This window comes from Sycon ciliatum, chromosome 4, assembly GCF_964019385.1.
Source record: "Sycon ciliatum chromosome 4, ocSycCili1.1, whole genome shotgun sequence".
Taxonomy (NCBI): Eukaryota; Metazoa; Porifera; class Calcarea; order Leucosolenida; family Sycettidae; genus Sycon; species Sycon ciliatum.
The window spans coordinates 35,262,704-35,275,581 of NC_088646.1; the positions used below are offsets into that span (position 1 = coordinate 35,262,704).

General features: G+C 47.2%; 2 protein-coding genes across 2 annotated transcripts; one reads left to right on the forward strand and one right to left on the reverse strand.

The window, feature by feature from the left end:
• Positions 1–526: 526 nt before the first annotated feature.
• On the reverse strand, positions 527–8,440 carry LOC135815891 (origin recognition complex subunit 6-like). Its single transcript, XM_065329236.1, has 6 exons — positions 7,973–8,440; positions 6,684–6,850; positions 6,132–6,233; positions 5,201–5,316; positions 4,859–4,930; positions 527–1,398 (listed from the first exon to the last, which is right to left on the reverse strand). The coding sequence occupies exons 1-6, from the start codon at positions 8,165–8,167 to the stop codon at positions 1,238–1,240; spliced, it is 813 nt and encodes a 270-aa protein (XP_065185308.1). The 5' UTR covers positions 8,168–8,440; the 3' UTR covers positions 527–1,237.
• Positions 8,441–8,803: 363 nt separating this feature from the next.
• Positions 8,804–10,240, forward strand: LOC135813533 (actin-histidine N-methyltransferase-like). The gene has a single exon (XM_065326625.1). The coding sequence runs from the start codon at positions 8,804–8,806 to the stop codon at positions 10,238–10,240; it is 1,437 nt and encodes a 478-aa protein (XP_065182697.1).
• The last annotated feature ends 2,638 nt before the right edge of the window (positions 10,241–12,878 follow it).

The following is a 12,878-nucleotide window of genomic DNA, read 5'->3' on the forward strand; positions in this document are numbered from 1 at the left end:
CCCCCCCTTTTCTCCGCGGAATTTGCCGCAGAATTTTGAATTCTTGGCCGCGTTTTTCCAAAGGGACAGTGTATCGGTAGAGTGACTCTACTCTACTCTACCAGGTAGCTAAAACGAATGCAGCCTATGTCTTCAATACTAAAAAAATCTGCATCAGTGACGGGTAGATCTGAAACATGGCAGTTTTGAAGTCAATCGAACCTCAGAGCATGAACCATGCATACCCCTGGCAACTGCATACTCACAGCAGAAAACTGATTTAAACTTTCAACAAAAAGGGGGGCTTTCAGTACTTTTTGGACTCAACATCCCTAACGAGTTATCTATAATGACTATAACGTAATTACTTGTACTTGAATTACCGAGTAATTGGTATAATCGTTTCAGCCCTAGTATTTATTCGTGCAGTGTCAAATGATGGAAACAATGTGCAGTAAAACGATGGAAGAAGGAACAAATAGTGAAGAACGACACGAATAAATACGGTATACATGTCGATTCAGCTCGTCTTATTAGGTCAGAATGATTCACTTTTGCTGCATCATACGCAGCGCATTCTTGAAAACTTCGAAACAGCAGTGCTTTTTCAAAGCTGAAGACCATTGGAAAACAGACAAAGACAAAATCCAGCAAGGTTTGAACAAAGAGGATATGGCACACTGCGCATCTTAGAACTGTGACATCATCAATGGTTCAAAAAACTATTTAAAAAATCTCAATATCAAAGTCTACCAAAAGCTAGACACACAACATGGCCAGAGGAAGATTAGCAGAGAATGCACGCACAGACACAGACACACACGATCTGCTGGAAAGGAAACATGCACAGCGTGAAAAGGAGTAGAGGAGATGGGACGAATTCTCAACGGAAACATTGCTTATATCAGCAAATACAGCAGGCCGGTTGAAGCAACCCGCACTTGGCACAAGAGAACCAGCCTCATGGCGAAAAAAATTGTTGCAGAAGGAATTGTAGATTAATCAGCCAGAAAGCAGTTGGTACAGGCGTGCCAGATAAAAACGAACACAGCTATACAGTGGAGAGTGAGCACAAGAAAAGCTCACACGAGCAGACATGGGAAAAACAAATCAACAAGAGACACACACACACACGTAGAGGGTAAAACGTACATACGTACATACGGCAATACACTTTGCTCGATTTCACAGGCGACGTAGCTTACACTCTTGACTCCTGTGTGGCCAACGCAAATCAACAGGAGCAACAGATAACGCGCTATACTGCCAGTGCCTGGTTTGCGGAGCTGATAATTCTTGAGCGCCACGACGGAAAGTCAGGAAGCGGCTGGTAGCAAAAGAATGGCACGCCTGTACTCCCAAAGCCATCGTCATCACCTTCGCCTTGTGCCCGACTCCTCTTGCTTGGCTGATCTGCAGCTGCGAGATGCAAACAAGTAAGAGTGCAAATAGATAGGATGCTCAGTTCCAGCTGAAAGCAAGGCCCTTGAAGGGCAAAACAGCAATATATCCGATACCATTCACAGTCAGTGCTAACCAAATCCAGAGTTTCACCGTCTCTTTTGAATGAATGAAGCTTGTTGCTTCTACACGGACCACAGGCTTCCTGCCGAACTTGGCACTTGACTGACTCGCGACTGCCATCCGAAGCACACGAGGAGCTCATCGCCCCTTCCACTCGACCAACCTGCAAGAAAGCACCACCCCTGCTCAATACACAGTGTTTCAGGGAATTCACCGTTCATCAGTTACGCTCCATTTCCAGTGCGATTCCTTAGCGTGAGTCAGAGCCGCTCATGGAGTGGTGCTAAACAGACGCTGAAAGCAAGTAGCTATTCACAGCGCTGTCACCTCCAACCAACTAGTCGCACACGTACGAGCAACCAACTTCATTTACAAATACCGCCGAAGTCGTTACTTCTAAGATCGTATTGTTGTCCCTCATGCGGACGTGCGACTAGTTGGTTGGAGGTGACAGCGCTGTGAATAGCTACTGGCTCTCAACGTCTGTTTAGCACAACTCCATGAGCGACTCTGACTCACGCTATAACTAGCTATAACTAACTACTGCCTGGGGCCTCACAAGGTGTTAATCGCGCTGGAAATGGAGCATCTCTGTAAGTTTGTATCCCTAGTGATGGTTTGGTCTGGAGTGCACTATATAAGTGGTGCTCTTCAGGCACAATCTTCCTCAGCCTACTCAAGCTCAACTGACGAGGGGTTAATTCCCCGAAACACTGTGTATTGAGCAGGGGGTGGTGCATTCTTGCAGGTTTGCCAAGTGGAAGGTGTGAGAAGCTCCTCGTGTGCTCCGGATGGCCGTAGTGAGTAAGCCGAGTGTGAAGTTCGCTAGGAAGCCTATATTCCACATAGGAGCCACCAACTTCAGTTATGAATAGTAGTACCGCCAAAGTCGCTACTTCTAAGTTCTTTGAACTAAGTCAGCACTGCAACGGAATCACGGTCATTCCGTACCTCGGGACGCCGGGCACAAAGGACAAGTACGAGGTGAATTGCTATTTCTGGACATTTCGAGTAAAGTAATGTTTCATCGCGTGTAGAGTCAAGTGAGTCAGGTTGATGAAGTTTTTCTTGTTGTAGTTGACAGCTTGGCTGTTGTAGTTTCTCCTCGTGTCGGTGCCTTGTTGATAGCCTTTTCTTGGGAGGCATTTCAACGAGTTTTGTGGTACTATGTCGCATGAGAATTTTGAATTTTGAGTAAAATAAGAAGTAATGGACGAATCGTTGGCTTCCCCATGTGCACTCCACTTCAGACGCTGTATAGTCTTGGACCTGTTGGCTGGAAGTGTGAAGAGGCCAACTGCAGTCCACCAATAGAAAAAATAAACAAAAATGGTGCAGTATAGGATGCCTATTGACGCTATTTTACTTTCATGTCCAGAATTCCATACACTGAAATTTAGGCCAAAAAATTGGCCTGTCGAAAACATCCTGCTATAAAGTCTCTGGGATCACAGCATGAGCAATTGTCACATATTTGGAAAGATGAAGGATTAGGCCATACAATAGATACAAAAAGATATGAAAAATGTTTAACACACAGCCAGTGGGCCTCTATTTTATTTTCATGTCCAGAAATTGCTATTCACCTCGTACTCGTTTGTTTACAACAGTTATATGGACCTTGAGAACATCCATGCCATCACCCAGTCACGACAAGACTGGAAAGACCTACGCAGCAATGTGATAAAGGCGTACATCAATGCATAATGCCAAGAGTCCATAACCCCAAGAGTGTGCAACTGGGGTCTGGCTGCTGTAGCCTTCGTGTAGGCCCACTGCGCGGCGGAATTCCATTACGTCATGCTGCTGAGGCACAGAGGACAAAAACCTCCGCATTCCTTGGTGCTTGGAATCAGGGAGTAGTACAAGCGCAACGAAGGTGTACGTCATTTTTGACATAATATTGGAATTCCGCCTCGCGGATCTCCATGTACAGAGTTGCACACTCTTGGGGTTATGGACTCTTGATGGTGCTGCTTTCACCCGTAGCAGCTGCATGGCTGTACCATAACATAACTCATTGACCTTCATATTCCGTGAAAATATTATCATGTAAAAGAATAGGAATGTAAACAACATACCTGTGAAAATATAACCTTTCATGCTACTAACTCAACCTGTGACTACAATAATCATGAAATCAACCCCAGATCATTTCTTGCAGTTTACTATCCTACAGTTTGTGTTCCTCAACACAACTGGCCCAGCTCTCTTTTTCATTTTCTTTTTCAAAAATATCCTCAACCTTTGTTCTATCCTAGATCCTATAAAGCATTCATCGTTTCGTCACTTCATCATGGAGCAGCTTATGCGAAAGTTAGCTAAGCTTGCTTGGCGATGCCGACGCGGAAAAGCCTATAATAATAAATAATAATAATATAATTTGAACTAGGACATGACGAGAAAACAAGGACAACCACTTCCAGGACGAACAAGAAGACTGAAAAGAGAAGACTGGATACTCACAGATCACACATGCTCATTTCACACATGCACGCGAGACATGAGACAGTTTGGGGAACATCATCATCCAGGAAACCAATTCCACAACGACGATAACCAAACAATACAGCGAGCGAGACTACAGCAACATGTAAGACAAAGAACGGCACACATTCGGCGATGGCAGCCACATCCGCTGTCATCTGGCGAGCCACGGCCACACTCTCTGCACAATCCCGCCGTCTCCGGCCCCAGCTCATGCCACTGTCAAACACCTCTCCTGTCTCCTTTCAAACGCCTCCGTCCAGTCTCCAACCAGCTCCTTCTCTCTCTATCTCCTTTTGCTGACAGCTTCTCACGCTCAATGGAGACATTAATGACGACAAAGACGACAACAAGCTGGCTCATCTCCTGTGTTTCGGGTTTCAGCACCACGGTGTGACGGAATCACGGCCATTCCGTGCCCCGGGACGCAGGACACAAAGAACAACAAGCAGTGGCTTGCTTACAATAGTTATTATCTACGACATGACGAGAAAAACAGGGACAACTCCCACGGGACGAACAAGAATACTGAAAAGACGAGACTGAAGACTCACGAATCGCGCACGCTCATATCACACATGCACACGAGACAAGAGACAGTTTGGAGAATGTCGTCACACAAGAAAACACTGCTAGTGCATTGTTCTACAGCAGCACAAACCAACATGATACACAAGGATCCTGGGTTATCTCGCCGGGATTCCAGCCGATATCATAGACCCACATGATTCAAACCTATTGGGAAACAGGAACAGACATGGATGGCCATGCATGCCTTTTTTCCGCATATCGTGAAGTGGACGGATTCAACAAGAGTGGAACAACAGCAGCAAGGACGTATTCGACTACAGTTTCAGTCAAGACTCACCAGAGCTGTCGTCCACCGAATCCAAGAAAGCATAGCCATGCGGTCGCTTTGTCTGCTTTGCCCTGTGACCTTCTGCATCAAAAGATTCAAAACACACAAACACACACACAACAGCACTATAGCACTGCACTGTCCGCATCGCAAATTTGCCACAAGTGTCCGAAGGCACAACTGAAACAGTGCTCGGCGAGGCGGCAGAGCAGCTCTCTAGTGCCAGGGCTGGTCTGCCCTCCACCTCCCTTCTCTATTCTTCACTTATCTCAGGGGTGAGGTGGCCAGGCAATTGACAGGTATGCAACAGGCCAGATCACAAGGTGCATGCATGTGTACATGCCCGCTTACCTGCAACGACAGGTCCTGCTATTGCCATGAGCGCCTCGCAGCGCTTATCCAGTTCTGTAGAAGTGCACCGCGTCTCTTCTCGCAACTTCCGCTTATCAACCTTGAACTTCAGTAATCTGTCCAGGTACACAGGAACACACATGTACACGGTCAAGACAGAACTAAATGCGCACGCATGAACAGTGAACACATGGGGTTGAGGCTTCGTTCACAACGCTGAATGGTATTGCAAAGCAACACTACTACACTAGTAGTATCAAGCTGATCTGTTCTCTGTATGGCAATGCAGAGAAAGAAGAGTGTTCTGCGCAATATCTTATAGAGGCGCACACATACCATCACGGCAAAATTATACAGTACAGCTCAATGAAATCTGATCGAGTCACTCAAGTACGCGCCGGGCGTTGCGCAGCCCTAGACCTGCGAACATCGGGCTGCGAAAGGGTGCAAGGCGAAACTTGACTCACGTGAACAGATCTCTTTAAGCAGCACTGTATGCATCCATTCTGTGTACTGACTAGATCTGTCCCTCAATAATTTCCCTGTGGTAATATGTGCACTCTATGAATATGAACACGTGGGCCACATTCAATTGAGTACTTTGAGAACTACCCTCCAGGTAACACTACATACATCGCAACACTGCCATATCCTTCGTGAAGGGTCTGGCTTTGCATTGCACACAGATAGATAGAGATAGACAGACAGCTTACGACCACCTCACTAAACCGACTACTTCTATCTGGTCTCCAAATGTCCTGCATTAGCGCGAATACAGGCTTGTCATTTTCATAAATCATACCACTTTGCCGAGTCCGAAAGACGGTGAGAATGTACATACATGCACGTAGGTGGGGCTTGCCCATTTTGAGAGATTAGCTGTAATAAGTTATCCTGAGACGGATTCAAGCGACTGCAGGCCCTTCCTTACTTGCATACGACAGCAATGGCGGAGCCAACAAAAGCAGGGGAGGTGAGGTCAATACTATCCCGACTGGCACCAGCGACAGTCTGGGCCAAAGAGCTACGATACCTGCACAAGGATCACAAGTACACAGATATAGAACACTTCAAGACCTAGTACATGTAGGAGTGGTACTTTCAACTACATGTTCATTCAGAGGTCTCAGAAAAGCAGGCCAGCGTGCACACACCACAGATGCTGGCTCCTGCAGATATAGCTTGTTTCAATAAAAAAAATGAACTTGGGAGAAGCTGGCTGCTCCCAACGTTGGAGCTCGCACTTCCCACCGACTGACATTTGACTGGCTCGTAACTACCCTCTGGAGCACACAAGAAGCACACCGAACCTTCCACTTGGCAAAACTGCAAGAAAGAAACACTCCCTGTTAAAAACTCAATGTTGTATGAGGAATTCACCCCTTATCAACTGACCTCTAGAAGGCTAATGAAATTCGTGCTCCGAGAGCATAGCATTGTATAAAACTCTCCCAGAGCAAACGCCACTAGGGGTTCAACCTACCGCTCAAGCACTGCTTCTGCCATTGGTGCCACATCTGAACAGCCCAGGCGAATGGCTACTTCCGTGACACTGCAACCGGCACGCTGGCCCATGATCATCTTCTCCAGGGTCTGCTGGGCACGGTTGAAGTTCTTCTTGCTCTCGCCAGATAGGCGAACTACAGATGCCTACAAAGCACAAAGCACAGACAGACTTGGAGTTCGCACACTGGGGTCACCAGAACCCACACAGAACAAAGAAGATCAAAGGGGAACTTGCTTGCGGCATTTCATACCAGACTTGAGTCAATCGCGATTGCATTTCTATTTTCTAATATGGAAAGTTTGAATCTGCTTTGTTTGCTGAGCTTTGCTCTCTACTTAAGGTCCGGAAGTCGCGGATGACACCATACCACTCTGCTGGTGATGGTCCGGTTGAGGGTATGAACCGCACACTGCTCACCACTCTACGGCTCTGTGCTAGTGACCACCCTGAGTCCTGGGACATGTACGTTCCATTGTCACTGCTAGCATACCGTACCGCAGTTCAGAAATTGACGTCTGAGACGCCAGCTTGTCTGATGTTTGGGCGTGACCTTCGGTTGCCAGCCGATGTGGTCTATGGTTTACCGCCTCAGTATTAGTCCAAGTGTTGGCAAGAGTACTAGTATGTCCGTACCATTGAGTCTGAGTTACACCGTACATGTGCCCGTGATCGTGAGGCCGACTCTATTGCTCATCGTCGAATGAAAGACTATTACGACCGCCGCCGCGTCCACGGTCCGCCGCTACAGCCCGGTCAGTATGTGTGGTTGCTAGACACTGTCGTGAAGCCCGGCGAAAGCCACAAGCTCCGCAAGTCGTGGGCTGGCCCGATGTCGTCCGCTCCCTGAATGGTCCTGCGGTAGAAAAGGTGCTTGGGGGCTCAGATTAGAATCAGTTTACTTCAGGCAGTTTACCCTGAGGAAGCATCTCGGCTTGACTGTAAGTTTTCGAAGGATTCATCGGCACGACTCATCGCACTGCACCAAAAATGACTAAGTGAAGGAATTTCGCCGAGTGGGCTTCTATACAGGGACTGATTAGAAGTTGCATACTCTCGGGGGGGGGGGGGGGGGGGGGTTATGGACTCTTGGTATGATGAACATGATTGTATTCATTCATTTGAACTCTGGTGGTTCTCAAATGTGGGGGCTGGGGATCAAAAGTTCTATTTTGGCTTGGCTTACTTCTATCATTATGATTATTTAAATGTCGCTTATTAATTTCTCAATGCGTAGCATAATAAGTCATTGGCATTTCTGCGCTCACCGGATTGTATGGCTGTTTGCACGCTTTGCAGGCCAACTCAGCGCAAATCAGCATTTTGGCAGACGCATTCAGCGTGATAGCAGATATAGATGACCGCCGCAGCTCTAATCTCCTCTGGTATTCCTGGGCGACGTCTCCCAGCTCCCTGGTGGGATTGCTAACGCCTATTCTGCGGAAGATATTGATCCAATCCATTGGTTTGAAGTGAAGGAATCCCGTGTAACTACAAAGCTACAAATAATTCTCAGGGTCTAACTCTGATAGGCCGGGGAGAAGTAGACAGCCAACACTGAAAATCAGGGTTTCAGTTTGTGCGCTGTGTAGTGCGCGCGTTCTCCTACAGTGGACCTACACACTCCTTTTTCCAGTGCAGAGCGCAAACAGTTGGATAAACTCCTAGCAGGGCGAATGCAGATTGTTGAGTGAAAGAAACAAGACGATATGGCTGAAGGAGTTTGTTCAATACACTTTCAAACGAGACAGGGCACGTTTTCAATCAACCGAACGAGCTCGCGAGGCTGGATATGGATCCAGTCGATCGCGCGTGGGGAGCGTACAACAAAGCGCGCGCTTGTTTTCAAAAGCTACCGCGCACGTGCACCGATCGTCAGTACGACAGCATGATGGTTTTTTGCGATCTTGCTTGTCGATAGCTAGCTAGCTAGCTACTTAGCTAGCCCCAGTCTTGTTGACCTTGTTTACGTTTACCGGTTTGGGAGGCAGGTCAGCAGTTCGGTGCTTGCAAGTACTAGGACTAGTTACTTACTTACTAGTAGTTGGAGTGAGAGTCCACCACCATCACGCATTCATGCTTATGCGGGTGTGCAGAGAATGGATCATTCGTTCGTTTTCAGAATCGTCCTACTTCTTGCTCTCTCCAGCTCGATCTGGTGCGGCCATAGCCGAATCGAGAAGTGGGCGCAGTCCAGAAATGCGGCCACCAGTGCTGGGGTGGAGATAGCGCACCTGCCCGATTTCGGATGGGGAATACGAGCCACGACTGACTTGAACGCTGGAACAGTACTGACCAGTACGCCTCTGACGGCAGTTCTCAGCCTAGAGCATGCATACCTGTTTCCGGATTTCGAGCCTATAATCGAAGGCAGGCTAAACGGTCTAGGCGATACAGATCTCACAGCGTTATTCTTAGCATTCCTTCATCTGCATTATTCCCATCAGGAAAACGTTAGCAGTGGAGATTCTGTAGCGAGCACAACTCTGCACAACGTTGATCCGCTGCTAGATTGGTCCGGATATTTGAACTCATTGCCACGAGACGTGGGCCTGCCAGTACAATACACCGATGATCTGTTTGAGGACATGCGAGGTTCCGCTCTGGTAGGTCTCTGCCAGCGGCGAAACAAGGCCGTGACGAAATCATACCGCTACATACAGAAGACACTGTCAGCAGAGCACCCGGGCGCAATGGCGGGACTGAGCGAGGCACTGTTTAGATGGGGTCTGGCGATTGTGTGGAGTCGGACGCACCGCGTGCGTGCAAGGGACCCGAAAGGGCAGTGGCAGGTTGCTGCAGTTCTTGTGCCGCTCGCCGATATCTTCAATATGGCTGACTCGGAGGAGCGTGCCAACGTCGAATGTGCCACCAACGATGACTCGACCCATTTTAACTGCTCCCTAACGCAGCCGACCAAGGCCGGAGAACAGCTGTTTGTGCTCTACAGCTCGCCGGCACACAGGCACAATGGCCGTCTGCTCATGGACTATGGGTTTTCCCTGAGGCGTAACCCGTGGAATCAGCTCACCTTCATTCTTCCAACAGATGTGCCACAGCATGTGTCTGACTATACCCAGAAGCAATCTATCTGGAAATCAATGGAGCCTTGGGGGACGGGTGTGACCAACATTAAGCCTCTGAGTGACGACGAGATTGTGTCCTTTGAGCTGCTGGCAATTGGGCGACTCTTCAATCTGAACAAGGACACCGTTCAGTCTGTGCAAGACATGAAACCAAGGGACAGATACGCGTCCCTATTGAAACCCGCGGCTTCTCCTGCTGTCGAAAATGCCGCAGTTCGCTGGGCTAAGAAGTTGTTAGAAAAGGCACGGCGTGACTATCGAACTACGTTAGTCGAGGACGAGCACTTGCTGGACTCCCCACATATTTCTGCATCAAAGCGCAACGTGATTATCCTGCGTGCCGGCGAGAAAGAGATCATTGACCGACTTCTGCAGGCATTGGAGCACTATCAACAGGTGCTGGCCGCCAAGAAGAAGAAGCGGGCAAAGAAACGGCGAGACGAGCTGTGATCTCATGTTGACTGCATCGCCGTGCGGCCATGCAGCTGCGGCTCACGGGCCAGAACTGAACACGCTGGTCTAGGCCAGTGGCACTGGACGCTATAGCATGATCGTCGAGTGATCATGTGACATCACGCTATCATAGTGAAATGGAAATGCTCAAGTGCACAGCTAAAGCAGCAACGGATCCAATCCTGCTAGGTATGTGCACACCAGCCTGTGAGATGTATGCGTTGCCAGTTACAACTCTGGCAGCACGCACCCATCCCGGCACGCATACAGATTGGATACAGATTGGATGAACAATGCAACCATGATTCTATCCTGTGCCGTCGACTGGGGTTATTCAGTGCCACCTTTGCTTTGGAAGGCTCAAGCCGGAAGTCGTGTTCTTCACTCTAGAAAACTGAGGGCAAAGTTGGCACTTCCGCGCTACTGCAACCAGAAAGTCAAACCTCAGGTTGCACTGTGGACGTATACAGTGTCCAGGATTGAATCACTCACTCACCGGTTGTAGCGAGTGATAATGGGACTTCCATCAATCATGACAAGTTAGACCTGCTCCTGGTCATGATGTTGTGGGTCTCTCTTCATCACATTGACTTGTTTACTACTTACATGTACTTGAAATTTCTAGCGGATAACTGATAGCCCTGTGCTGTGTGCATTGTCAAAATAATAATTATAACTTCACGACAACAACCTCCACGACCGACAACAAGAATAAAAGAGAATAAAAGATTTCAAACAACAGCAACAACAACATAATTTATACGACACTACAATGATTATCCGATATTGCCGGAACTACAGTACCTTTCGTGTGTGAGTGGTGTATGTGTGTGTGTGTGTGTGTGTGTGTGTGTGTGTGTGTGTGTGTGTGTGTGCGCGTGCGTGCGCAGTGCATTGTGTGGTGTGTGCGTACTTCAATTGTGTGTGGGGTGGGGGTCATCATACTTGCAAGTAACTGTTGCTTGTACTTGCAAGCTGTTGAATGGTGTGATCCCAGCAGAAGTAACTACAGTCCGTATCGCCTATAAGGTTGGCGGCTATAGTAATATACCGGATATAGTGATCAATTTCTCAAATTCATTTCATTTGCCATAACTAAGTATACACAGTTATCGCGTATAGTAATAATCGTCTATAGTAATATACCGCCTATAGTGATCAAATTCATATTTCAAAAGACCTTTATTACATTATTTTTGCATCGGTTATCATGGTTATAGTGATTGATGTAAAATCAAGCGATGTTAGAGGAGAACAGGGTGTTACTTCTTCGTGAAGAACTTGTCCAGTGAGTGTTGTTTGGTGAGTTTTGCTCGTACAAGTTGCCAAAATATGCCTCCATCGTGAGGGAATGCTGATTTTCTGTGTCAGGAGCTACAGCCAGCTACATGACATTGTACATGTGTGTAGTGCGTATGTGCACGGCGCGCTGAGTCATTTGACACCCCACTCGCATACAGTCTGTATCGGCTATAGAGTGACCGGATATAAGAATATATCGGCTACAGTGATATTGGTACGAAATATCAAAAGCAAAACGTATTTTATCCAGTACAAATATCACTATCACCAATATTATCGGATGTAATGATATATCGGATATTATGATGGCAACAAAGAATCAAAACATGCATAACACACTACATTATTATCGGCTATAGTGATAAACAGAATTTTTTTATGGAAATGCGGGTACTGTCAACTATGCAGCATGCTCATTTGTCAAAACGCCATGCTGGAAGTATTTCCTTGCCTTTCATGTGTCGATCGAAAAAAATCGATCGTATCGCATAGTGATGCATCGGTTATAGTGATAAAATCACGGAAATCAAAAGGGTACGCTATAGCCGATACAGACTGTATTATTGCATGCAGTATCGGTCATAGTAATAATTATATCGCTTATAGTGATAAAATGCTCAAAATCAAACACCAACGATACGATACTGACTGTACTAGTAGTTGTTACATGTATGTCTAACATATTGTAGCTTGTTCGCTATCAGTATCACCAAGGCAAGAGTATGGGGGTTATGGACTCTTGGTATCACTGCAGCAGGAATGTGCAAGACTAGTAGTAGTGTAAGTCACTTAGTGTGTGTGTGTGTGGGGGGGGGGGGGGGTCAAGGTATGAAAGGGGAGGGTTGAGGGCGGTGGCTGTGCAGGTCAAGACTTCTGTTGTCGTGACATTACTTAGTCATTAGTCGACAAAAGTCATTACTCTTCTAAGTCTTCTTCATTTCACATACAGTACCAACTTAGTTTTGGTAGATGTAGTCCAGTTCCAGTCGAGGGTAGCTCGGAGTCCTGGCAAGCAAAAGTAGATCTACTCCTAAAATTGCTACTATCATTATCAATAATACCGGTACATGTACCTGATGTATTTATAGTGCATGGCCGTATTTTGATGAATGGCTGTCTACCGGTATCGCGGTACCGGTACATGTATACATGTACAGCCTAGCCTACAGCTAGCTAGCTTCAGTACACATGGTACAGGTCAGTAGATATGCACGCACACGTCCATAAATGCATAATCATTATAATTATACCCAGCGCTAGCGCATAGCGCTAGCGCGCGCGTGGCCACGCACGTACGTACGCGGCCGGCCATGCATATCGCATGCGCACGCGG

Coding starts and splice junctions, on each gene's coding strand:
- LOC135815891 (XM_065329236.1), bottom strand. CDS start 8,167: ATGGATTGGATCAATATCTTCCGCAGAATAGGCGTTAGCAATCCCACC. Junction 6,234..6,683: donor GCAGAAGCAGTGCTTGAGCG/GTAGGTTGAACC, acceptor ATCCTTGTGCAG/GTATCGTAGCTCTTTGGCCC. Junction 5,317..6,131: donor GCCATTGCTGTCGTATGCAA/GTAAGGAAGGGC, acceptor GTACCTGGACAG/ATTACTGAAGTTCAAGGTTG.
- LOC135813533 (XM_065326625.1), top strand. CDS start 8,804: ATGGATCATTCGTTCGTTTTCAGAATCGTCCTACTTCTTGCTCTCTCC.